This window comes from Podarcis vaucheri (assembly GCF_965113315.1).
Source record: "Podarcis vaucheri genome assembly, chromosome: 14".
Taxonomy (NCBI): Eukaryota; Metazoa; Chordata; class Lepidosauria; order Squamata; family Lacertidae; genus Podarcis; species Podarcis vaucheri.
Window position 1 is genome coordinate 44,424,758 of NC_138752.1, and position 26,802 is coordinate 44,451,559.

Here is a 26,802-nt window from a genome sequence, read left to right on the forward strand (position 1 = left end):
AGGAGGTCGGAGGAGCAAGTTATAAGAAAATAAGGGTTTGAAATTATACTTGTTTTTTTTTGTTTGTGTTTGTTTGTATTGTTGTGTTTGTCTATATAATTGGTGAAACTTTAATAAATATCTTATAAAATAATAATAATAATAATAATAATAATAATAATATAATAATAATAATAATAATAATAATAATAATAATAATAATAATAATAATAAAAACAGTCTTGGATCCGCTGCAATCTCTTTCTCTTCACCCTTTCCCCAAGTGCTGGCTGTTTCTTCACGGACGACATCAAGGAACAAACCAACTCCATATTCCGAAGTGATGGAGACCTCCCATCCGATATCGAGGCACCTCTGGTTCTGGAAAACGTTTGCCTGCCTGGGTGTGCGGCAGGTGACAACAAGCCCCAACAGGCCCCGGAATCGGACGCAGGCCCGGCTGTGAATCTTGTCCCATCCCCTCTTGACGAAGCCAACCCTGCAGCAGATAAAGGGCTGGCGGATGTCCCAGAAGCGCCTGCCTTGGGTCCAGAGTCTCAACCCGCCGAATTGCAGTGGACAAACATTGACCTAAAGGAGGCCAAGAAGCCAGCTGCGGCCTCTGCAAGCGCCTCGGCTGAGGCATCCAGCCTGTCCTCTTTTGGCACGTTGTCCGTTGGCATAGAGGATCATCTGGAGGCCGATGAACATCCGTTGTGGGCCTGGGTCTGTGGCGGAGGCTGCTTTGTGGATTCACACAGCTCCCTCAAGTGGTTCACGGTGCAGTCAGGTGGGGGAGATTTCCAGTGTTTGAACCATCTCCATGTCCCCTTCTGAATGTGTACACTTCCCCTGTGGTCCTTCCTTCCCATTGATCCAGCCCTGTAAGGTCCCACATTTAAATATCTATCCTTTGGTCACGGACTTAACGTTGAGACACACCTAAGTTTCATGTGCAGCGGTGTCTGGTAAACCTGTGTCTGGCCTGTACTACTTAAGACGGCAGGTGGGAATTCACATGACTGTTCTGTACAAAATAGTTCAGTATACAAGGAAAACTATCCAGATGTTGCTGGAGATGAATTCTAGGCAACCTTTTCCTGACCAGCTGGTGGTGTGTTCTTTTCTTTCTGTGAAGGAATATTGAACCCTCACAAGTGGCCTGAAATTGTATACCGTATTTTTCGCTCTATAGGGCGCACCAGACCATAGGGTGCACCTAATTGTTTTTTTTGGGGGGAATAAAGAAAAAATCCCCCCCCCCGAGCCCCAAAGAGCAAAGAAGCCATGACAGCGAGCGGGGTGGATCCCGCTAGCTGTCTTGGCTTCATTTTTAGCCTCGGGCTGCAGCGGGGGAAGCCCAAGCTTCCCCCGACCCCAGCCCCCAGAACGGGTCCGGGAGCGAGGGCAAGGTTCTGCTCAACCTCGCCATCGCTCCCGGAGCTTGCTGCTATCTGCAAGCCTTCTGAGCCCGGCGGGAACTGCCGCTGGGCTCCGCAGGCTTGCGGATAGCTGCCCTAAGCCCGGGGCGCGCAGTGCCGTGCTCCCCAGGCTGCAGGCAGCTATCCGCAAGCCTTTGGAGCCCGGCGGGAGTTCCCTCCGGGCTCCGCAGGCTTGCGGATAGCTTCCTGAAGCCTGCATTCGCTCCATAGGACACACATTTCCCCTTCATTTTTAGAGGGGGAAAAGTGCGTCCTGTAGAGCGAAAAATACGGTAATCCAGACGTGGGCCTGCTGTCTCATTCATTTATAAGAACTAGGCCTGAAGCCTGGACAAGTCTCTATGAGTAAGGCTGACCCCTTTCCCTCAGATTTGCAAGACTCCTGGCATTTGTGCGACTATCTCTTCGCTTTAAGTTAGCCTTCTCCAGAGCTGAGTCCCTTGATGGTGTTGGACTACAGCTCCCATCATCCCTGATATTTGAGCATGTTGGTAGGGGCTGATGGGAGTTGTAGTCCAGCAACATCTGGAGCTGGGGTCAGCAAACCTTTTCAGCAGGGGGCCGGTCCTGTGTCCCTCAGACCTTGTGGGGGGCCGGACTATATTTTTTTTTGGGGGGGATGAACAAATTCCTGTGCCCCACAAGTAACCCAGAGATGCATTTTAAATAAAACCACACATTCTACTCATGTGAAAACATGCTGATTCCCAGACCGTCTGCAGGATTTAAAAGGTGATTGAGCCGGATCTGGCCCCTGGGCCTTAGTTTGCCTACCCATGATCTGGAGAGACAACACAGTGGCTTCTGATAAAACATAGTGCTATGTTTTTTCTCTTCTTGCTAGTAGCCTGTCTTGGAACCCTACCTCAAACTTTGGTACCTATCTTGGGCAATGAAGTCTGTGCGTGGCGGTGGGATGTACAAAGTTGCCTCACATCCATGCCAAACATATAAAGCACTTGGCTTCCCCTAGAGAATCCTGGGAACTGTAGTTTACCTCTCAGGTAGCTACAGTTCCTGGCACCTTTCACAAACTACAGTTCCCAGAAACCCATTTGCTTTAAATATGTGGTGTGGGACATAGGAAGCTGCCTTATACTGAGTCAGGCTCGGTGGTCCATCTAGCTCCATACTGCCTACACTGACAGGCAGCAGCTCTCCTGGGTTTTTGATAGGGAACATTGCCAGCTGTGCCTGGGCATTGAACCTGGGACCTCCTGCATTCAAGGCAGTTGCTCTAACATTGAGGTGCGCTCCTTCCCCAGGTAGAAGCAATTGCTTACCTGTTTAAGCCAGTGTTGTCTCTCCTGACTTCTGGTGGCTCTCTCAGGTCTCAGGCAGAAGTTTTCACATCACCAACTTCCTGGTCCTTTTTGAACCAAAAGTGACAGGGATTGAGGGACGCAGGTGGCGCTGTGGGTTAAACCACAGAGCCTAGGACCTGCCGATCAGAAGGTCGGCGGTTCGAATCCCCGCGACGGGATGAGCTCCTGTTGCTCGGTTCCTGCTCCTGCCAACCTAGTAGTTCGAAAGCACACCAGTTCAAGTAGATAAATAGGTACTGCTCCGGCGGGAAGGTAAACAGCGTTTCCATGTGCTGCTCTGTTTTGCCAGAAGCGGCTTAGTCATGCTGGCCACATGACCCGGAAGTTGTACGCTGGCTCCCTCGGCCAATAAAGCGAGATGAGCGCCACAACCCCAGAGTCGGTCACGACTGGACCTAATGGTCAGGGGTCCCTTTACCTTTACCTGACAGGGCTTGAACTTTAGGCCTTCTGGTTGTTCTGTTGCCTAGTCCTTAATTATGTGCTCCTCCTTTTCTGCCATAGCCTTATCCTCTTCCGGGCAGTCCCTCTCTCTCTCCATCACCCCGGCACAGACTGCCGTGTGGCGGAAGCAGATCTTTCAGCAGCTCACGGAAAGGACTCGGCGGGAGGTGGAGAACTTCCGACACTACGAACAGGCTGTCGAGCAGGTAAGCGTGGAGAGAGGCTGCCATCTTTTCCTGCATTTTGACTTTCAAAATGAGCAAGCTGAGGGACTCTGAAGGACCTCGGAGATGAGCTGAAAACTCTCCAAACTACATTTTTCATGCAGTTTTGACATTACAGTGGTACCTCTGGATACGAACGGGATCCGTTCCAGAGCCCCGTTCGCATCCTGAAGTAAACATAACATGCGACTGCACGTGTGCGGGTCGGATTTCGCCGCTTCTGCGCATGCGTGTGATGTCATTTTGAGCGTCTGTGCATGCGTGAGCAGCAAAACCCAGCAGTAACGAGTTCCGTTACTTCCGGGTCGCCGCAGAGCGCAACCCGAAAACGCTTAACCGGAAGAGTATTCATCCTGAGGTATGACTGTAATAGTACAGTGGTACCTCAGGTTACAGATGCTTCAGGTTACAGACTCTGCTAACCCAGAAACAGTACCTCGGGTTAAGAACTTTGCTTCAGGATTAGAACAGAAATCGTGCGGTGGCAGCGGGAGGCCCCATTAACTAAAGTGGTACCTCGGGTTAAGAACAGTTTCAGGTTAAGAATGGACCTCCAAAATTAATTAAGTTCTTAACCTGAAGTACCACTGTAGTAAACATGACTATACCACTATACCTCTGTTATGGGGGCATGTCTTGGAGGAGGGGAGAAGCAGGCTAAAGTCTCTTTAGAGCCAGAAAAAATTTGATTGGAGGCCGCATGATGTTCTAGGACCTATGTGTTTGCCACCCCTACCATACAGAGTGAGGCCGGGGAGGGGGGGGTCAGGTTCCATGCCTCAAGATGCTTACAACCTACAATTCTGACAATGGGTGCGCCAAAAGGAATTTGACCTGTCTAACCTACTTTTAAAGTTGTGTAAGTCTATCTCTATCACCACATCCTGTGGCAAGAAATTCCATCGTTCAAGAACATAAATAAGTACTTTTGTCTGGAACCTTCCACCCAGCAACTTCGCTGGATGGCCCCAGCAGGAGGGGGAAAAACCTCTGTCTGCTTTCTCTGCACAACCACCTTCTGCCCACTACTGAGTGACATTTTAATGTATTTTTAATCTTTGTTGGAAGCCGCCCAGAGTGGCTGGGTACAAATAAATAATAATAATAATAATAATAATAATAATAATAATAATAATAAATAATAATAATAATTACTGTCTGTAGTAGAGAGGAGGAGCCATGGAGGGAAGGGGGGCGGAGGTGTTTGGCCCCCTTGTGGCTTCTGCACCTAAATGCTGCCGTTGGGTTTTATTGCATTGCCTTTTATTGTTTTCATTTCATTTCATTTTTGCCTCTCTAGTCTGTCTGGGTCAAAACTGGAACCTTGCAGTGGTGGAGAAGCTGGAAGCCTTACAGGTGGGTTGATGTGCGAGTGGCCCTCGAGCAGTTCACCGGGAACGACGGCGCACGGGACAGCATCCTCTTCATCTATTACATGCACTACGAGGAGAAAAAGGTACTGGCGCGCGGCTATATTCTCTCTAGAGAAGCCACACCGAGCTCTGCGCTGTGTCCGTATTTTATGCACTGATTTGCTTTGTAAACTTATAACGTGATGTGAGATGGATTTCCCACCCACCCCAGAAAACTTTTCAGTACTCTACGTTTCTGTGAAAATGTCCAAAAAATGCGTTGTTTGCTTCATATAATTAATGAGCAGCATAATAAGCAGATGCAATACCATTCAAATGGGTCGATTCCCAAATTCTTAATTTCTCCTCCAGGAAGCATTCACGCCTATATAACATATATATGACTATCTCTTCCATTGTGCTAAAATTAGCATTTAGCATTTTTAAGTACAGTTGTACCTTGGAAGCTGAACGGAATCCGTTCCGGAAGTCCGTTCGACTTCCAAAACATTCGGAAACCAAAGCGTGGCTTCTGATTGCTGCTGCAGCCAATCGGAAGTCCCATCAGACATTCGGCTTCCGAAAAAAGTTCAGAAACCGGAACACTCGCTTCCAGTTTGCGGTCTTTTGGGAGCCGAAACGTTTGGCAACTAAGCTATTCGAAATCCAAGGTACGACTGTATATGACAAAACTGTTTGGAGAGAGGAGGATACTTTTATTTCTAATTATCCAAATACATGTTGGAGTACAAGGCACCATCTTAGATGATGGCCTCGTATGTGAGGAACGTGGGAATGTGCCTTATACTGGCAGATTCCTGACCATAGGCCCATCTAGTTCAGTATTGTCTACACTGGCAGGCAGTGGCTCCCCAAGATTCCAGACTGCAGACTTTTCCAACCCTACCTAGAGATGCCGGGGACTGAACCTGGGACCTTCTGCATGCACTACCACTGAGCCAGGACCCTTCACCCAATGCTTTCCACCAGATTCTTTAAAAATGCCCAGAATCAGTTGTTATTACCGTATTTTTCGCTCTATAGGAAGCACTTTTTCCCTTCCAAAAATTAAGGGGAAATGTGTGTGCGTCCTATGGAGCGACTCCTTGGCTTCAGCGATAGCAACACGAAGCCTCCAAAGCACAGAGGGAGCGCTCCCTCCGTGCTCCAGAGGCTACGCGTTGCTTTCGCTGAAGCCTGGAGAGCGAGAGGGGTCGGTGTGCACTGACCCCTCTCTCTCTCCAGGCTTCAGGGATAGCCGCCTGAAGCCTTTGGAGCGCAACGGGAACTCACACTGCGCTCCAAAGGCTTCAGGTTCCTTTTGCTGAAGCCGGGAGAGCAAAACTCTCCTGGCTTCAGCAGAGAGGGAGAGCTGCGCAGCGCCCCTTCAGCCAAGCGGGAGGAGAAATGGAAGGGGCTCCATTTCTCCTGCCGCTTCGCTGAAGGGGCGCTGAGCAGAGAGGGGGAGATTTTTTTTTTTCTTGTTCTCCCCCTCTAAAACAAGGTGCGTCCTATGGATGCGCTCCTCAGTTAAAAAAAAGCTTGTATTTTGTGTGTGTGTGTTTTCCCAGTACATCCATGTGTTCCTCAATGAAGTCACCATCCTGGTTGAGATCCTGAACGAGGCCAAACATTCCTTCGCTCTGTATACGCCGGAAAAAACGAAGCAGCGCTGGCCCATCCGACTAGCGGCTGCCACCGAACAGGAGATGCACGACTGGGTGAGCTCAAAGACCAGATGCATATTGAAATCAACAGAGCATGTTTTGAAATTCATCCCTTGTGTATCAGATTCGAATATTGCCTTAAAAAAAAAAAAAAGCTCCCATCTGCACTATACATTTAAAGCAGTATGATACCACTTTATCACTCATGGCTTTCACTCAGAGAATCCCAAGAAATGTCGTTCAGTGGGGCTGTTGAGAGGTGTTTAGACCTTTCGTTCCCACAATTCCCAGAGTTCTCTGGGGAAAGGGATAGACCAGCGGTTCTCAACCTGTGGGTCCCCAAATGTCGTTGGACTACAACTCCCATCACCCCTGAACTCTGGCCTTGCTAGCTAGGGGTGATGGGAGTTGTAGTTCAACAACATCTGGGGGCCCACAGGTTGAGAGAGGCTGGGATAGACAGTTAAATCATTCTGAGAATTTTACAGTTCCCAGTAGTTTAGCTTTCCATCCCTCTTCCCCAGGAAACTCTGGGAATTGTGGCTCTGTGAGGGGGAATAGGGGGTCTCCTAACAACTCACAGCACCCTTAGCAAACTACAATTCCCATGATCCTTTAGGCAAAGCCATGACTGATAACATAGTAGGATGCTTTAAATCAGGGGTGTCCTAACTTCCAAGAGACTGCGATCGACTCCCTCTAGAAATAAACTGGCAGTGATCTACCCATTTTATTGACCAGAGTTGTTGAGCTTCTTCCGGTTGCACAGGCCTGCTTCAAATGCATAGTGTCATCTCTTGATTCGTATTTTAAAGGAGCTGCAATGCTCAAACTGCTCGTGTTCCCCGTGACTAAATGTTTCCTCCTGTCGTGCCTTCCAGCTGGCTCTCCTGAGCATGTCCTGCTGCGAAAGCCGGCAGATCCAGGGGCCCCCCTCCCATCAGGCCATCTGGTCCGTGACCTGCAAAGGGGACATCTTCGCTAGTGAGCCAAGTCCTGACATGGAGGCAGCGACACACCCAACACCGTGTGACCAAATGTAAGAAGGCTTTAATAAGTCTCCCTTGCTAATGGATTATATGTGTGGCTGCAAATTTGCCCTTTTTTGCCGGGTTTGGGGGTGGGTGGGAATCAAACACATAGCAAATTTCGATTGACCAGCAAAGGGCAGGCCTGAACCTGTTCCAGCAAACTCAGAGGTCTCTACTGGGGTTGTTTCCTAGCCACTTTAAGGGCTCTCTCACTCTCCTTAGCTTATCTTACAGGGTTGTTTTACAGCTATTGAGGGAGCCAGGTGCGCGTCCCCGAACTTGTTGGAGGAGGGATGGGCTAAAATTTCAAAAATAAAATAAAATAAAAGTTCATTTATAGAATAGGTGGATTGGTTTCAGTGGTTCTCAACCTTTGGGTCCCCAGATGTTGTTGCACTACAACTCCCATCATCCCTCAGCTCAGGCCTTGCTAGCTAGGGGTGATGGGAGTTGTAGTCCAACAGTATCTGGGGACCCACAGGTTGAGAAAGGCTGGTTTAGATGGTTCTGTATCCTGGGGGAATGCTGAGCAGTTGTTGTTGTTTTTTTGTCCTGCAGGTTCTGGCGCCAGATAGGTGGACATCTCCGAATGATTGAATGCAACAGCCGCGGCATAGTCTGGGGCGTGGGGTACGACCACACCGCCTGGGTTTACACCGGTGGCTATGGAGGAAGTTTCTTCTCAGGTAAGAAATATATTTTCATTTTCATCTCTGTACTTGCAGGGGGCCCTAGATGGCGCCCCTGGGTGGGACATCCCACCTGCCAATGACCTGGCATTATAATTGACAGGTGGGATATCTTGCTATATAATAATATCTCTATGACTGCCATCACGCTGGCGACCAAGTGCACATGCGCAGCAACCCAATGTTGCCTCCTGTTGTGCCTCCCAATTCAGGAATCTCTACTAGATCATATATGACAGAGGGCCATCCAATTTCTGCTGATAAACCTCCAAGGGAGGTGCAACTCTTAGTGTTGGAAAGTTCTTCTGACGTTTAGTCAGAATCTCCTTTCTTGGAGCTTGGAGCCATTGTTTTGGGTCCTACCCTCCTGAAAACAGTCTTGCTCCATCCTACATGGGACAGCCCTTGAGATATTTGAAGATAGCTATCATAGCTCCTCTCGATCTGCACTTTTCAAGGCTAAACATACCCAATTCCCACAACCGTTCCTCATAAGGCTTGGTTTCCAGACCCTTTATGAATCGCTTCCCATAAGATCTCACAGTAAAGGTAAAGGTAAAGGACCCCTGACAGTTAAGTCCAGTCGCGGACGACTCTGGGGTTGCGGAACTCATCTTACTTTACAGGCCGAGGGAGCTGGCGTTTGTCCACAGACAGTTTTTCTGGGTCATGTGGCCAGCATGACTAAGCCACTTCTGGTGAAACCAGAGCAGCGCACAGAAACGCTGTTTGCCTTCCCACCGGAGCGGTACCTATTTATCTACTTGCACTTTGACAGCAATAAAAACAATTCCATATGTAGAAACAATTTCAAATCTAATACAGATACAGACTGGTATTATACACAGTATTATATTTTTTGTGTGTGTATTTATAGACACATACATGCATATACATTCATACACATTCCTGTATATATTAATTTAGGGAAGGATATCAATATTTAAAATGGGAAATGGACGTACAATATTAGGGTGTGATTAATGGTCTGGGTCTTGTAGGTCTAGCAAGCAGCGCAGATAACATTTACTCGCAGTCGGATGTGAAGTGTGTCTACATTTACGAGAATCAGCGGTGGAATCCTGTCACTGGATACAGCAGCAGGTACAGTGTGCCAAGGGGCAAACTTCAGAGTGGCTCTCTTGGGGCACGTCCATTGGAGTCTACTGGTCTTACTTGGCTGACTCTATTCGTTTTTTTAGTTGTCGTTTTTAACAGCAAGCAAGCAACCATTTCCATTTGCTCTGCCAACTAGCATCAAAACCTGGTTTTGATTCTGGATTGCAGTCCTTGCAAGATGACTTGCCCATATCTGTGTGCCTTGAACATTTCAAATAATAATAATAATTTTTATTTTATTTTATTTATACATACATACCCCTGGTCCTGAATGGGGTAACTGTGCCCCTGAAGGACCAGGTGCGCAGCCTGGGAGTCATTTTGGACTCACAGCTGTCCATGGAGGCACAGGTCAAATCTGTGTCCAGGGCAGCTGTTTACCAGCTCCATCTGGTACGTAGGCTGAGACCCTATCTGCCTGCGGACTGTCTCGCCAGAGTGGTGCATGCTCTGGTTATCTCCCGCTTGGACTACTGCAATGCGCTCTACGTGGGGCTACCTTTGAAGGTGACTCAGAAACTACAACTAATCCAGAATGCGGCAGCTAGACTGGTGACTGGGAGCGGCCGCCGAGACCATATAACACCGGTCTTGAAAGACCTGCATTGGCTCCCAGTACGTTTCCGAGCACAATTCAAAGTGTTGGTGCTGACCTTTAAAGCCCTAAACGGCCTCGGTCCAGTATACCTGAAGGAGCGTCTCCACCCCCATCATTCTGCCCGGACGCTGAGGTCCAGCGCCGAGGGCCTTCTGGCAGTTCCCTCACTGCGAGAAGCAAAGCTACAGGGAACCAGGCAGAGGGCCTTCTCGGTAGTGGCGCCCGCCCTGTGGAACACCCTTCCAGCAGATGTCAAAGCGATAAACAACTACCTGACATTCAGGAGACATCTTAAGGCAGCCCTGTTCAGGGAAGTTTTTAACGTGTGATATTTTATTGTATTTTTGGTTTTTATGGAAGCCGCCCAGAGTGGCTGGGGAGGCCCAGCCAGATGGGCGGGGTATAAATAATAAATTATTATTATTATTATTATTATTATTATTATACATACATCGCCCATCTGGCTGGGTTTCCCCAGCCACTCTGGGTGGTTCCCAACAGTATATTAAAAACACGATAAAACATCAAACATTAAATGCTTCCCTAAACAGGGCTGCCTTCAGATGTCTTCTAAAAGTCAGATAGTTGTTTATTTCCTTGACATGTGTTGGGAGGGCGTTCCACAGGGTGGGTGTCACTCCTGAGAAGGCCCTCGGAGCTGGACCTCAATGTCTGGTCTGAATGATGGGGGTGGAGATGCTCCTTCAGGTATACTGGGCCAAAGCCATTTAGGGCTTTAAAGGTCAACACCAACACTTTGAATTGTGCTTGTAAATGTACTGGGAGCCAATGTAGGTCTTTCAGGACCTTTCGAACTCTTAGGTCTGATAGTTCACCAAGCTTGGGAGGCCTAGGAAGTTCTCTGCATTGGGTAAATACTAGATTTCACCACTTGAGGGTGTATTTGCCCAAAACTTTTAGCATGGGTGCCAGGACCAGGTGGTTGGGTGGAAGAAAGCATGCCTAGGACTCGCTTTGTGGAAACTGCACGGCTCGATTTTGTTGTCAAAACAAACAAATCTTCTGCTTATATATTTGTCAAGAAATGTAACTTCTGAATGAGATAAATCTGCCTATTGATTTGATGTATATATATCTTGCCTTTCTCCCAAGTTGGGATTCAAGGTGGCTTAGCAACACTTTTAAAGACATCATTATAAAATACACAGTAATAGAAACTGGTTAAAAACGGTATCTAAAATACAATAAAACACATTTAGAAGAGGCATTAACACCAACAAAGTTGATGGACTATGCCGAAATGGCAAAATTAACTGGGAAGCTCAGGAATCAAGAAGACAAGAAATTTAAAAAGAATGGGAAATGTTTATAATGTATATACAAAATCATTGTAAACAGGCCAAAACATTAGCAGGATTTTAAATACACTTGTAACAACGTATAGATAACTTAGGAAGATGAAAATTTAGAGAAGTACTGATATGCAGTTGAAAATAGAATTAAAAGGACCCATGGAAGGGATTTGGGGGGAGTCAGGAGATTCAGAGTAATCTCAATATTTGGATTTCGTACTGCTTTATGTTGTATGTTTATACCCTTGAAAATCAATAAAAAAGATTATTTGTTTTTTAAAAAACCACCAACATAATCTGTGCCTAGTTTTCAAAGGATAGGAAGGTCTTAGACTGCTGGCAGAAGGATGATAATAATCATAATAATTTATTACTTATTCCCCGCCCATCTGGCTGGGCCTCCCAGACACTCTGGGCGGCTTCCAGCAGAATATTAAAAACACAATAAAACATCAAAGATAGCGAGGGAGCCAGTCCAACCTCTTTTGGGAGGGAATTCCACAATCTTGGGGCAGCCACCGAAAAGGCTCTGTCTCATGTCACCACCAACTGTGCCTCTGATGTTGATGAGAACGAGAGAAGGTGGGCTCGGAACTATGTTTCGTGCAAGAACTCTCATCGGTGACCTTGAAATTGACCACAGCTTCCTCCATTTTCCTGCCACGTAAGGGAGGGCCTGGATTCCAGCTCTGAAAATCACACTGGGAAATAGCAGAGGAGCAGAAGGGAGCCCAGAAGATCAAGCACCGCTAAACCATGGTTGGATGTTACACATGGACCCAACTCAGCAGAATCTCAAAGGCTGCTCCCTAATACAGTCATACCTCATGTTGCATCCGCTTCATGTTGTGTCTTTTCACGTTACATCCCGCAGCAACCCGGAATTACCGGAGCGGGTTACTTCCGGGTTTTGCCGCATGCACAGAAGCGCTAAATTGCGCCGTGCGCCTGCGCAGATACGGCACTTTGAGTTGCGGGCATTTCATGTTACGGACGGGCCCCCAGAACGGATCCCGGCCGTAACACGAGGTACCACTGTACTCTGTTATGAAAGGAGGGCATTTCTGGTGTGAAGTGGTTTCTTTTAGGCTGCAACACACAGGACTGAACTTCACTGAACAGAGTGGGACTTAACTAACTGAGTCAGCACACAGAAGATCAGGCACTGAGTGTCCTGTGTGTGTTTTGTCTTACAGGGGCCTCCCGACGGATCGGTATATGTGGAGCGATGCCTCCGGCTTGCAGGAGTGTACAAAGACCAACACCAAGCCCCCGTCGCCACAATGGTCTTGGGTAAGCGGACTGGACCTTTCCGGACATTGCCCTGTTGCAAGGATGAACTGACTTGCAGCAATAGATTTCCTAGAGTTGGATCCCTCCCTGTCCCAGCTAGGTGCCTTTAGACAAGTCACAAGCCTGTACACCATGTACAGAGACAGATGATTGATCCACCTATCTCAGTATTGTCTACACTGACTGGTAGCAGCTCTCCAGGGCTTTGGGCAGCGTAGTCTCTCCCTTCCATATTGGGCGATGCTGGGGATTGAACCCGGGACTTCCTGAGTGCGAGGCAGATTCTGTACCACTGAGCTACAGCCATTCCCTGGAAGAAAGGTTCATAGAACCATAGAATTTTAGAGCTGGAAGGGACCCCGAGTCATCTAGTCCAAACCTCTGTGATGCAGGAATCTCAGCTATAGCATCCATGAGAGGTGGTCATCCAACCTCTGCTTAAAAATCTCCAAGGGAGGAGATTTCCCCCACCTCTTTGTGAGAGTCTGTTCCACTGTCGAACAGCTCTTACTGATATTTCGTTGGACTCTCCTTTCTTGTAACTTGAATCCATTCGTTCGAGTCCCACCGCTCTATTTGCTGCCTACTCCAGTTTCGAAAAGGATATCGGAAAATCCTGTGTGATAACTAGTTTTTCCCTAAACTAGTTTTTTTTCTGTTTTGCACCGGGAGTTTTTCGTTTGGGGGTGTATGGATAGGATGAGAACCCTTGACTGCTAGTGTAGAACTGCCTTGGCCCACCCACTCGCCTGTTCCCACCTCCCATTTTTTAATTTCCCACAATTCCCCCAAAGGGCCCAATCATAGCTTTGCTCCAGGTCATTGTGGTGACTTTAACCTGGATGAGTGGCTTCCCAGACCCAACTGCTGCTACTGGAGGAAGCCACCAGGGGGCACCCTGCTAGAGCTAGAGCTTTCTCAAAATTTATGTTGCTGGTCCTGGACAGGGATCAGATTTCTCCTCCTCCTCCTTCTGAAGTCTTGACTCTCTCTCCACTCAATCCAGGTTTCTGACTGGTACATCGATTTTAGCGTTTCGGGTGGCACTGATCGGGAAGGGTGGCAATACGCAGCTGACTTTCCAGCGTAAGGCTTATTGTTTTCTTTGCTACTGCTAAAGGGTTTGGCTTGCATAAGTTACCTCCCCTGTATCTGTTTATGAGTCTTAAGAATGGCAACAGGAACAGAAGCTTTTGAGAAAAAACACAGGGAAAAAATATTAGATTGTAGTCCATCCAAGGTTACTTCCACACCATACATCTAAGGAGCTCTTGTTAGACCTCTGTTGTCCTCACAGAGCAATAGTTCTCAGAGTGGTTTAACAATCTAATCCCTCTTCAGAGGGAACTCGTGAAATTAAAGGCCTGTGAAGGGGAATAAGGGTCTCCTAAGAGCTCTCAGCACTCTTAACAAACTACAGCTCCCATAATTCTTCAGGGGAAGCCATGACTGCTTAAAGCAGTATCATAGTGCTTCAAATGTACAGTATGAATGTGGCCCAAGATTCTCGTTTCTGCATTTATTGGGTTAAAATTTATTTTTACCTAACGTTCAGGTGGGGCCTGCTGCTGTTCTGGGCACTGCCATTTTCATTTCCCATGATGCCCTCCACACAGTGTTGCTCCAGGGGATTGCGGGAAATTAAAATGGCGTCTCCAAGAATGGCTGTCCACAGAAAGCATTCCAGTGGTGGGAGAATTAAAAAGCTAAATGGAGAAGATTGGTGCTTGTACATTTTGCCTCATAGCTCAGGTTCTACAAATGCTAAAATCTTGCTTTTTAAAAAATTAAAGATGGGAATTAGTGGATTATGGATAATCTTTGGGGGGAGGTGAACAGCCCCCTCACTCTCTAGACACCCGTATGTCCAAGTAGCCCAGCACTGATTACAGCACATCCGCTGCTGCTGCCACCAGATTAATCCCACCAAGGCCTCCTTCGAATCTGGAGCTGGACCTCACTGCAGGGTTGTTGTGAAGAGGAAAGGGACCACACTTGAGTACCTTGGAAGGAAATGGGGAGGATCAAAGTAAATTCAAAATCTGGTGCTCTTTGTCCCTGTATCAGTTTATGGAACCAACAGCAATAAGATCTGAATTTGTTTCATTACTCATGTCCCATTAGACTGTACAGAACTCCATAAGCTCCATTTATACAAAAAATAAATCTGGCACCGGGGTGTTGCTTTGATCTTTAGCAAAAGTTCACTCGTGACAAGTGGCTAACCCCCAACATGGGAGCCTGGTTGGCCGGACAAACCACCCTCTGTCTGAGAGGAGCGAAGGGCCAGGACCTCTTTATCTTTTTGCCGGTGGGCAGCATTAAAAAACAGTGCGTCTCTCCTTCCTGCAGGTCTTATCACGGGCACAAGACAATGAAGGACTTTGTGCGGAGAAGGCGCTGGGCCAGGTAAAGCACATCACACTCAAAAATAGTTTAGTACCTCTCAGGTATATTGCAGGAGGGGGAAAGAATTTTCCCTTCCTTTGCACGTACATTGGCCTGCTTCCCTTGCCACACACTTTTTTGATTTTTAAAATCTGATTCTATTCTATACTGCTTTTAGTTAACGGCCTTACTACGAAGTCATTGGCAGCTGTTAAAGGATGGTTCATAAGAATCTACGAATAGCCCTGCCATCCTGTTCTCACAGTGACCGACCAGATCAGGGGTCGGCAAGGCTTACCGGGCATGGGCTGGATCACTCCCGCAGAGATCCTCCGTGGGCCGGACTGACGCAGCGCGATGCCAGAAGTCGCGTCTGCGCATGTCCACGGTGCAGGAATCGCTTCTGTGCATGCCCAGATGCCGAAATTGCGCCTGCGCAGAAGCAATTTCCAGCGTCTGGGCATGTGCAGAAGCGATTTCCAGAGCCGCAGAAGAGAATACCCGCGCCGCGCTGTGCCGGTTTAGCACAGCGCATGGGGACTTACCAAGTGGGCAGTTCGTGGGCCAGTTAAACAGCTTCCGTGGGCCGCTTAAGTTGCCGACCCCTGGACCAGATGCTTATGGGAAGCTTGCGAACTGGATGCAATGAGTGCTCAACAGCACTCCTGCCCCACTTGCAATTCCCAACAACTCCTATTCAGAGTTATAATGGTGAATACACAGTCTCCCTGATCTCTCTGGTCTTGGTGAGTTTCAGTATGAACGGACCCCCAGCCCCCTGGACTAGTGCAAGGATTGGGGCCATCGCTCGCCACTGACCTGGCGAAATGCAGCTGGCCATAGAGGGCTTTTAAAGTCAACACCAACACGTTGAATTGTGCTCGGATACATACTAGGAGCCAGTGTACAGTGGTGCCCCGCAAGACGAATGCCTCGCAAGACGGAAAACTCGCTAGATGAAAGAGTTTTCCGTTTCGGAGGTGCTTCGCTAGACGAATTTCCTATGGGCTTGCTTCGCAAGACGACAGTGTCTTGCGAGTTCCTGCTGGTTCCCCCCCTTTTTCTAAGCCGCTAAGCTGCTTATTAGCTGATCCGATCAGCAGATAAGGCGCTAATAGCGCTAATCTGCTAATCCGTCAATGGGCTTGCTTCGCAAGACAAAAAAACCGCTAAACGAAGAGAATCACAGAACGGATTCTTTTCGTCTTGCGAGGCACCACTGTAGATCCTTTTGGACCGGCCGTCCAATCTCCACTCACCCCCCCCCCAATAAAGCAAAGCAAATGTAGGAGGAACGAGTTGGGTAGTTTTTTTTTATTTCCATGCCAAGCTGGAAGGTATCAGTGCCCTGACCATTCTCTTTGCCCTTTGACCTCCCGACCACCACACAACAGTGCCCTTATTAGCTTGGCTTTCTAAGTATCGGACTTCCGGGGTTGGCGCGATCTGGGAATGGCGGATTCCCTCCGAGCTCCGGAGGGAATCGGCTCAGCGGGGGACGGGTCTTTGCCGTGCCGGCGACACGGGGACCCTTAAAACCGCAGGCACGGAAGCCTGCGGACTGAAGACTCGGTGGGTGCCTTAAGCGCCCCCCCTGATTCGCAAAGAGCCTTTTTAAAGGCTGCGGAGGGGATACGGGGGGTGGCGTGGCACCGAGAGTCCATCGCTACCTCTGCTGAGCGAAGCCGCGAGCCATGACCGGAGAGCGCTGACTTCCTTCCTTGAAATTCGGCTGAGAAAAAGAACCCGTGAGTTAATTGAATTTGGATTCTAAGAATTTCACCTATTGAATTTGAGACGATCGGGGGATGTGTTAAAAGGAAGTCCGCACCCCCCCCCCTTGCAGACGATCCAGAGCAACGATAAAAGAACTAAGCTGGAGTGCCTACCCTGTAAAGGGTGAGTTTAAAAAGACAGTAACTTCCAAGATTTGGAAAAGGAATTTTTTTTTTTTTTTTTGAGCAGGAGAGAGGAGTGTTGGAAGGGGTATATTTCTGTTGTAAGCAACCCCCCCTCCCGGGCCCGGGAGTGTCCTACTTTGGAGCTTGTATAAGAAGAGCAGAGTTTGACAGCTGTCAAAGCTGTCAAACGGACTGTTAATAGTAGAAAAATTGCTACTTAAGACCCCTCTGGATTAAAAGGAGTTACAATTGAACTAAAATTGTTGGAAACAAAGAATCAATAATAAGACAGAGGACTGTTGGAGAAAAGAACACTAAGTAACCAGATTCCCTCTAGGGGGAAATCTGTGGAATTACAATGGCTGTGGATGGAAAGATACTGGGAGAAATCGAAAGGATGTTTTATTTGGTTGGAATCTTACAGGAACAGACTACGGCTATGAGTGAACAATTGATGACCTTGAATCCTGAAACAAGTAGTTCTGTTCAATGTAATGAGAACCTGGCTGAGAAAGAATCCACAGCTGAGCCGGAAATGATAACCAAAGAAGAGGAGAAGACAAAACAAGAAAGAGAAGAACTGAAATGGGAAAATATTGTCCAGAAGCTGACATCTGTGGAATATAAACAAGGAGACTATTGGACTGAACCTACTACAAATCTACGAAAGATCCAGAAGATGAAAGTGGAGGCCCTGGGAATTTATGAAATCAAGGAATTTAAAATAAAGAAATATAATTGGGGCCTCCACATAGACTCTGATTTTGATTATGTTCAAAATTCATGCCTTGTGGAAATTCCTCAGCAGTTACTTGCAAATATGGGAAGAGATTTTGGACTGACTGTGAAAGAACTCTTTCGAGACGTGAAGACCGACATAAAGGATTGCCAACTAGGCCGGCGGAGAGGGACTGAAAGAGATTTGAGAGCCTCGGACGTAAGGAATCCGGGCTAATAACTGCTATTTTGGACATGTTTTCGGAAGGGACACAAACCGGGGAAGGAAGGGAGGGAAGAATCTAGTTTCAACAACACTTAAGACTATGGGATTTAGCTAACAAGATTATTATTTAAGACAAAATGGGAAATCGTTGGAAGGGAACTGAGGTCCAACTTAGAATAAATTTAATTTTGCTTTTATATATATATATATATATATATATATATATATATATATATATATATAAAGGACTAATATTAAGATGGATAAGGAAATGCCAATTTGCTGATACAAATTTGGGAATAGGGATGCAAGGGAGGGGGTGGGGGGAAGTCAATGACCAGGGTTAGAAAATAAGTTTTTTTTTGGAAACTATATATGTTTGTTGTTTTATTTTTCTGTTTGTTTGTTTTTATGTTTTTCGTGTTTTTGTCTTTGTCTATATAAAATGTGAAAACCCAATAAAAATTTTATTAAAAAAAAAAATCTAAGTATCTTCTTGTGCTGAACTGCTGTTCACCCAGGCCCAACGTTGCATCATGCTCATTTGGCTAATCGGTAAAACACACACGCCTTCGTTAGCTTCTGTAAACCTACAACTTGAATTGCTGCCCACTGCAGTTTTTGGCCTCCCGTTGGCTGCAAGTTCAGGTTTTTCTGGGCCCTGAAGCGCCAGTTCCTGGTGCTTTGCAAGGCCCCCTCGGGTCTCAAACCGTTGTATATCCTGCAGCTGCAGATGGGGAAAAGAAGGGGTTGTTTGGCCCTCAAAATTCAGCCACGTTCCCCACCGCAATTCCCTGCATCAGGTTTTGAAAGTGTTTGCACCCTGCCACCCACGACCCTTCTCACACTGCTTCATAGCATCATAAATGTTCATGCATTTGTAAGAAATTGATCTTCAGTATTGTCTGCTCTGGCTGGCAGCAGTCCCAATAATTTCAGGCAGAGGGTCTCTCCCAGAGCTACCTGGGGATTGAACCTTGGACTTCCTGTGTGCAAGGCAGGTCCTCTGCCATTGCCCTTTTACTCACCTCCTTTCTCTCTCCCTTGCCTTTCCAGGAAATGCAGATACGTCACCAGTGGTCCTTGGCTGGAAGTCCCCCCAATAGCCCTGTGGGACGTTTCCATCATTCCTGAATCTCTGGCTGCTGAGGACGAGTTTGTGGCTCTCTGGGCTATCAGCGACAAGGGAGATGTGCTTTGTCGACTATGCATCACGCCCCAAAACCCAGCTGTGAGCCTTTTACTTTCTCGTGTGTTTGTGCAAACTGAGCACCTGAAATGAATAAATAACATCACTTGTGCACTTTGTTAGTTTGTATGCTCTTGGGTGAGCTCCCGTTGCTCGGTCCCTGCTCCTGCCCACCTAGCAGTTCGAAAGCACGTCAAAGTGCAAGTAGATAAATAGGTACCACTCCGGCGGGAAGGTAAATGGCATTTCCGTGTGCTGCTCTGGTTAGCCAGAAGTGGCTTAGTCATGCTGGCCACATGACCCAGAAGCTGTACGCCGGCTCCCTCGGCGAATAAAGCGAGATGAGTGCTGCAGCCTCAGAGTTGTCCATGACTGGACCTAATGGTCGGGTCCCTTTACATTTACCTTTATGCTCTTCGGTAATCAGTTATAAATGTTGTTTTTTTAATGGGGCATGTTAGGGTCAATCTTCATGTGCAAGTGTTACTTCAAACATACCTAGGGGGACCCATGGAGTTTTATCTTCTTGCTAGCTATCTTTCTATTCAGGTATCATTTCTATACTCAGAATGCCACCTCTTTTTTGCCATTGTGTTCCATTTAAATCTAATAGACACGACACAAAAGGAAAGGGGGAAGAGGAGGGCCGATGAAAATAAGCGAATCCAGGAGCCAGTGCTTAACGTTACATAATTGTAGCAATGGCAAGGTGGAACGATCACTGAAGGGAGGCAGTGATGGGATGGGAGGAGCCAAGTGGCAAGTGACCCCCCACTGAACTTACTAAACAAGGCCTTCCTGTCTTGCCTCTGATGGAGACAGTTCTGGAAAGTGGCGAGGGGTTTGGGGAAAGGAAGGACCTAGGCAGGAGATGGAAGCAGAGCCAACGATGGCCATATCCTTTGTCCCCATTTGCCCACATAGTTTTACAAGGGCAGCACTGAGGCTGAGGAGGAAGCAGAACAGACAGAGCCACCTTCTGGACCCGTTAGAAAGTAGGAAGGCTGAGGTTGGTGAGGCAGTGCCCCATTGCCCTAACTGAGCCCAACCAGGTCAACATAGGGGGTCTGACTGGGTCCCCTCATCTCCCAGTAGCAGCCTGAGACCACATCTAGCGTTGGAGTTTTGAACTTCAGTGCTTGTAGTCAGCCTACCTTGCATCTAGAACCAAATGCATCTTTGAAGAAGTCCTGTGCATTTTTAGTAGGCCGTTCCAGTCTCAGGACACAGTCATGCAACTTTGCTTGCCCTGGGAATTGCTTTGCAGAAGGATGAAATCCTCTGTTATTGGTACCTGTCTTAGAAGTTCAGGAACCACTGAAATTGGGTAGCTAGTGCATTCTCTCTCTTCCCCTCCCCTGCCCCCCAATTAGGGAACATCCTGGCTCCACGTGGGAACAGATCAGCCCTTCGTTTCGGTTTCCATCGGAGCATTTCACCAGGTTTGGGCCGTGGCCCGCGATGGCTCCATCTTCTATCGCGGTTCAGTATCGCCAAAGAAACCTGAAGGTAAGCCTGTGACCACTGGCCACATGTTTATTTTTTTTAGTTAACAAAACTTAACACCCTGCTTTGATTGAAGTAAAACCTCTTAAGTGGTTTGCAGGAAACATTTAAACCACAGTGGTACCTCGTGTTACATACCGCCCCCCTTACGAATGCTGTGGGTTACGTGCTCCGCTAACCCAGAAATAGATGCCCCTTGTTGCGACCTTTGCCCCGGGATGCGAGCAGAAGTCATGCTCCAGGGGCACGGCAGCAGCGGGAGGTGCCATTAGAGAAAGCACGCCTCATGTTATGAGCGGTTTCCTGTTACAAACAGACCTCCGGAATGGATTAAGTCCGTAACACGAGGTACCACTGTATTGGCAATACTAAAACTATTAGAAATATTTTTAAAATATATATATATTATTTTATCAATCAAAACAGTTAAGAGCCATTAAAAACATTTGAAGATAATTAAAATTAACAGTAAAAAGAAGAAAGATTGAAGCACATCAACACCTGCATCCCTGCACCTACAAAATTAGCATGTCCAGGAGCAGAGTTTTAGGCTTGTTTTCCTGTGTGCATGGACCCAGATCACTTTGCCCTTTCTGGAGTGATGTGGATTAGGTCTTGTAGAAGAAGGCGAGCAGATGGACAATGGCAAGAAGGTGAATCCACTCTGGGAGGGGGTTCCACCGGGGGAATCCTGTGCAAGTCCAGATCTAGAGTCACCACTGAGTATGCTGAAGATAACGTGATAAGCCACAGTATAGCTGCCCCACTGGAAAAGGGCCAGAACAGGCCCTCTGCTGTGTTGATTCCTGCATGCGGGTGTTTCTGAAGGTTCTGGGTTTTGCATCACTGACTATAAATCATGCTATAATTATTAGTGTTGTTTCATGGCTGTCTGGCTGTCTCTGTCATTGTACAGGTGACTGCTGGTACCATATTCCTTCTCCCCCGAAGCAGAAGATAAAGCAAGTCTCTGTTGGGCGAACCTCTGTCTTTGTTGTGGATAAAAATGGTGAGCTGCTAGCTTTCTGTTTCCAGAGGGGTGTAGTCCGCAGTTGTCTTAAATCTGTTGCACCAAAACACAACCAGGAATCTTATGGCACCTTAAAAGATAAGGGGTGTCTGCAACCAGTATTGAATGATTATTTGTCAGGAACTGAGATTGTGCAGTAGCACCAAGTGTGTTTTGATTATGAAGGTGGAAGGGAGCAAGAGGAAGTACATGCAAGTCCCATTGTCGGAACTCTCATTATCTGAAATCTCGGTTATCCAAACACAATGAACCCGAATCTTGCTACACGAACAGCTGATTCAGATATCCAGACATTTGGAGTTTGTCACTTCCTCACTTGTTTGTGTTTTGATGGTCATCCTCAACCATTTCGGAGGGAAACCTGGGAGGGAGGGAGAGAAATCAGACAAATCATGGATTAGAAATGTTCCCATCGGAAATAATGGAAATCATCAGCTCATTATGTGAACATTTGCCTAATGATCAATTTCATGGGAGTGCATGGTGTTCAGAAAGCGGGATCTGTGTGTAATTTTGTTCCCAGCCCAGGGAGTGAGAGCCAGGGGTTTCTGCACGCATTGGCTGCCAGTGGGAATTTTCTTGCATGCAGCCAATGTTCGCAAAATGCAGGCTTCTTCTCCCCCTTCCCATCAGTTGATGGGAAGGGGAAAAATAAGACTTTGCCAGCTCAGTGATCAGCACTTCGGGAACCAAAAAAAGTTCACCTCTTCTGCATTACAGGATTGTCTTCCGACTTTTGAAGTATGATGTTCACAAATGCAATAATGGGGCAGATCATCTCATGTCCATGCCAAACTTTTCCTTTTGTAGGTAATCTGTGGTATCGCCAGGGAATCACACCAAGCTACCCTCAAGGCTCCAGCTGGGACCACATTTCAAACAACGTCCGCAAAGTGTCCGTTGGGCCTTTGGACCAGGTCTGAGTGCGCCGTCAATGTATCTCTTTGGAACGATGATTGAAGGGGACACCATAAACTTGTTTTGTAAAGGATTGTTCACTAAGGTTGTTTATTTACCTTAAGGAAAGGGCACAGACCACCCTGGCCTGTGGTGACTAGTCCCTATAGTAAGACAGGGAGGTCCAACAGTAGGTGGCGCCAGAGCCAATGACAGGCAGAGCCAACTCATTCTGGTTTTGCCCCCATCCTCTTCCTTGCTGAGTTCTACAAGGGCAGCACTAAGGAGGATGAAGGTGACAGCCAGGGCCCACCCCCTGGGCTGATAAGTAGCCAGGTGGGGGCCAACTGAGAGCAGCCTGAGGTTGGTGGGGCAGTGGCACACTTAATAATAATAAATTTATTATTTATATGCTGACCATCTGACTGGGTTGCCCCAGGTACTCTGGGCGGCTTCCAGCAAAACATAACATCATCAAACATTAAAAGATTGCCTATACAGGGCTGCCTTCAGATGTCCTCCAAAAGTCAGATAGCTGTTTCTTTCCTTGGCATCTGACAGGAGGGTGTTCCACAGGGCAGGTGCCACCACCGAGAAGGCCCTCTGCCTGGTTCCCTGTAACCTCACTTCTTGCAGGGAGGGAACCACCAGACTTAACCCTCATGGACCAGCTTCCACCGATCCTGGCCCAGCCTTTGAGAGAGAGAGAGAGAGAGAGAGAGAGAGAGAGAGAGAGAGAGAGAGAAAGAAAAGGGGTTTGTGGAAAGTTGTAGTGTGGCTCCTTCCACTTCTTTCTGTCGGTTTTCGCAAGTAATAAAGCAAGATTTAATTGCTTGGTGCTTCTCATTCATTCTTCTCTGTTGTGACATTGGAATGATCCCCATGATCTGATACATCTACATCAGAGTGCATCTGTTTGGTGCCCGCCAGATCTTTTGGACTGCAATTCCCATCAGCTCCAACCAGCTTGGAGAGTGGTCAGAAATGAGGGGAACAGAGGTGGTTTTAGGGTAGGGCAAATGGTCCATTCGGACTGGGCGCCGCACTGAAAAATGCTGTAGAATGGAATGAGAGAGGCGAACCTTTGTGTTGCACAGGGCGCTGCTGAAATTTGGGGTGGGAGTTGTAGTCCAACAACATCTGGAAGGCCAGAGTTTCCCCATCCCCAGTTTAAAGCCACTTCACATTTTCAACCCAGCCTGAACGAAGATCCATTGCGTTTGCAACATGCGAGTTTCTCTCTTCTCTTTCTGTTTGCATGTTTTGGAAGCTGGCTGCAGCTTGCCAACTCCCAAGCTGCACCCAGAATGAAAAACCTGTCCACATGCATAGCTGACTGCACCTGGGAAGCATGTAAATTGCTACATGGACGTGTCCTCCTTTTGCACAGGGATTTTGGTAATGGGAAAAGCACCCCCCTTGGTTGGTTGATTTTAGTATTGGTAATCAATAGTGTAGGAAGAAATAACATGGTGTGCGTGGCATCATCAGCCCTATTCCTGTTTTCTAGGTCTGGGTGATAGCTGACAAAGTACAAGGGAGCCATAGCTTGAGCTGTGGAACGGTCTGTCATCGGACGGGAGTCCAGCCAATGGAGCCAAAAGGCCATTCCTGGGACTACGGCATTGGGGTGAGTACCTTCAACGGCACAGGACCACAGTTCCTCAAGGATCGCCTCTCTCCATATGAAGCTACCCAGACCCTGGGATCAATTTCTGAGGCGCTTCTGAGAGCCAGTGTGGTGTAGTGGTTAAGAGCGGTAGATCCGTAATCTGGGGAACCGGGTTCGTGTCTCCGCTCCTCCACATGCAGCTGCTGGGTGACCTTGGGCCAGTCACACTTCTGTGAAGTCTCTCAGCCCCACTCACCTCACAGAGTGTTTGTTGTGGGGGAGGAAGGGAAAGGAGATTGTTAGCCGCTTTGAGACTCCTTAGGGTAGTGATAAAGCGGGATATCAAATCCAAACGCTTCTTCTTCATCATCATGGCATCCATTTGTCTCGGGAGACAATGAAGGAGTTCACCTTTGGGGTTACAGCGCCTGCTGTAGAGAACGACAAGGGAGAGACTTGTTTTGTTGCAGCTGGGGCAGATGTAGGTGTTCAGCTCCAGAATGCCTCAGATTTATATATATTTTTTGTTGCTGTTGCATGTTGGTTTTGCTTGCCTCTTGGCCTGGATGCTTCATGTTGCCTTACAGCCTGCTCAGTTAATAACCTCTGCTTAGAATTTGTGTGGCAGCATCCAGTGGCGTAGCGTGGGGGGGTGCCAGGGGTGCCGGCCGCACCGGGCGCAACATCTGGGGGGGCGCGAGTCCAGAGGGAAGGGACAAGTTCCTTCCTCCGCCGGGCTCCCCGCCGCCACCGCCAGCCTTGCGCCCTAGCGCGCGCGCCCCCCGCCGTCGCTGTGGCTGCGCTCCGCTCACTGCTCGCAGGAGGAGCAGCCGCTGCAGCAGCGCCGACGCCGCCACCGACGCCTGGCCGGGCACGGGCAGCCTCCGCACCCCGGCGCCGCCACCATCCCCTCGGCCCAGTCACAGGCGGCGGCTGCTTCTGCCTCCATCCTCCTCCGGGCAAGCAGCGTTGTTTGCGCGGCAGCGCCAGCGGCAACTCGCAGGTTAGGGGTTGGGGGGCGCAAATTACTTGCCTTGCCCCGGGTTAGGGGGCGCAAATTACTTGCGTTGCCCCGGGTGCTGACAACTCACGCTACGCAGCTGGCAGCATCCAAACGTCAGAACTCCCTACCTATGGACACCTGGCAGGGGCCTTCAATGTACTTCAGTGTGGTGTAGTGGTTAAGAGCGGTAGTCTCGTAATCTGGTGAACCGGGTTCGCGTCTCCGCTCCTCCACATGCAGCTGCTGGGTGACCTTGGGCCAGTCACACTTCTCTGAAGTCTCTCAGCCCCACTCACCTCACAGAGTGTTTGTTGTGGGGGAGGAAGGGAAAGGAGATTGCTAGCCGCTTTGAGACTCCTTAGGGTAGTGATAAAGGGGGATATCAAATCCAAACTCTCTTCTTCTTCTTCTTTGTGTTGCTCCTCCACAAGAGGTCTGGAGGGTGGCAACCCACGAACCTTTTCTGCAGTGGTTCCCGGTTGGAGAAAGCTCTCCCCAGTGAGGCTCGCCTGGCGCCTTCATTATACACCTTTAGGCACCAGGCTAAAATGGTCCTGTTCAGCCAGGTCTTTGGTTGATGGACATCCAATGGCCTTTTAAATGTGTTGTGGAAGTGGGGGCGATTGGTTTGTTTCTGTTCTCATTTCTGTTACGGATTTTGCGAGTTTTTTTACATTGTAATTTTATGTTGTGATCGGCCCTAAGATCTACAGCAGCGGTCAGCAAACTTTTTCAGACCTTGTGGTGGGGCCGGACTATATTTTGAAAAAATAATAAAAATGAACGAATTCCTATGCCCCACAAATAACCCAGAGATGCATTTTAAATAAAAGGACACATCTACTCATGTAAAAATGCGCTGATTCCCGGACCATCCGCAGGCTGGATTTAGAAGGCGATTGCCCCCAAGCCTTAGTTTGCCTACCCATGATCTACAGGGGCTGTATACTACTACAAATACATACTAATAATAATAATAATAATAAAAGACACAAACAGCTGGAATTTGTTAGGGCCTGCTGATTTTCCGGGCACCATTTGGAGAAAATTTGTAAGCAGAGCCGGGTAGAACAGCCACATGTATGGTTGGCAGGTGCCTAGACTGTATACACACACACACACACACACACACCCTACACCAAGGGTTGCCAGTATGGTGACTACAGGTACACACATGCCCACAAAAACATTCCCCTGGTGTCCGCAGGGTCTTCTCTACGTGCTGAAATTAGGACTGAAAGAAGCATTCCATTATAGCAAAAGAGCAGGTTGCTTGACTACAAGTGTGTATATATATATATATATATATGCTTTCGTAGATTTTCACGGGTACAGGAATGCAGGTTTTGGTGTCTTCGGGTGTCTTCCCGTGTAAGAGTCGGGGTGTCTGTGCGACGTTTCGACGAGGTCTCACTCGTCATCTTCAGGCTGGTGCTTTCGGCTTCTTGTTACTGGAACAGAGCAGAGTCTGGTGTCTCACACCAGACTCTGCTCTGTTCCAGTAACAAGAAGCCGAAAGCACCAGCCTGAAGATGACGAGTGAGACCTCGTCGAAACGTCGCACAGACACCCCGACTCTTACACGGGAAGACACCCGAAGACACCAAAACCTGCATATATATATATATATATATATATATATATATATATATATATATATATATATATTAATGAACTTTCTGTTTTACAATTTAGAATATTCATTTAGACAACCTTAAAATATCAGTGACTTCCCTCCTTCTCTTTCCATGCTTCATTTTGCATAGCATAAATCCCTGCCTATTTTATATATTTTTTTTTATAATCATATTTATTAAATTTCCAATAATAACAGAATAGAAAAGATAAAAAAGATAA

The 26,802-nt window shown here is 47.7% G+C and overlaps 1 protein-coding gene across 1 annotated transcript in view; it reads left to right on the forward strand.

Annotated features, from left to right (window-relative positions):
* Nucleotides 1-26,802, forward strand: part of TECPR1 (tectonin beta-propeller repeat containing 1) — a 45,960-nt gene that overhangs the window by 16,619 nt on the left and 2,539 nt on the right. The window contains exons 10-24 of the mRNA XM_082199627.1: nt 264-769; nt 3,251-3,396; nt 4,715-4,870; nt 6,338-6,487; nt 7,315-7,472; nt 8,023-8,150; nt 9,155-9,257; nt 12,380-12,476; nt 13,483-13,562; nt 14,829-14,885; nt 18,765-18,939; nt 20,271-20,406; nt 21,320-21,412; nt 22,244-22,350; nt 23,841-23,960. Coding sequence (XP_082055753.1) covers nt 264-769; nt 3,251-3,396; nt 4,715-4,870; nt 6,338-6,487; nt 7,315-7,472; nt 8,023-8,150; nt 9,155-9,257; nt 12,380-12,476; nt 13,483-13,562; nt 14,829-14,885; nt 18,765-18,939; nt 20,271-20,406; nt 21,320-21,412; nt 22,244-22,350; nt 23,841-23,960 — 2,212 coding nt within the window. The remainder of the gene's footprint in view (nt 1-263; nt 770-3,250; nt 3,397-4,714; nt 4,871-6,337; nt 6,488-7,314; nt 7,473-8,022; nt 8,151-9,154; nt 9,258-12,379; nt 12,477-13,482; nt 13,563-14,828; nt 14,886-18,764; nt 18,940-20,270; nt 20,407-21,319; nt 21,413-22,243; nt 22,351-23,840; nt 23,961-26,802) is intronic.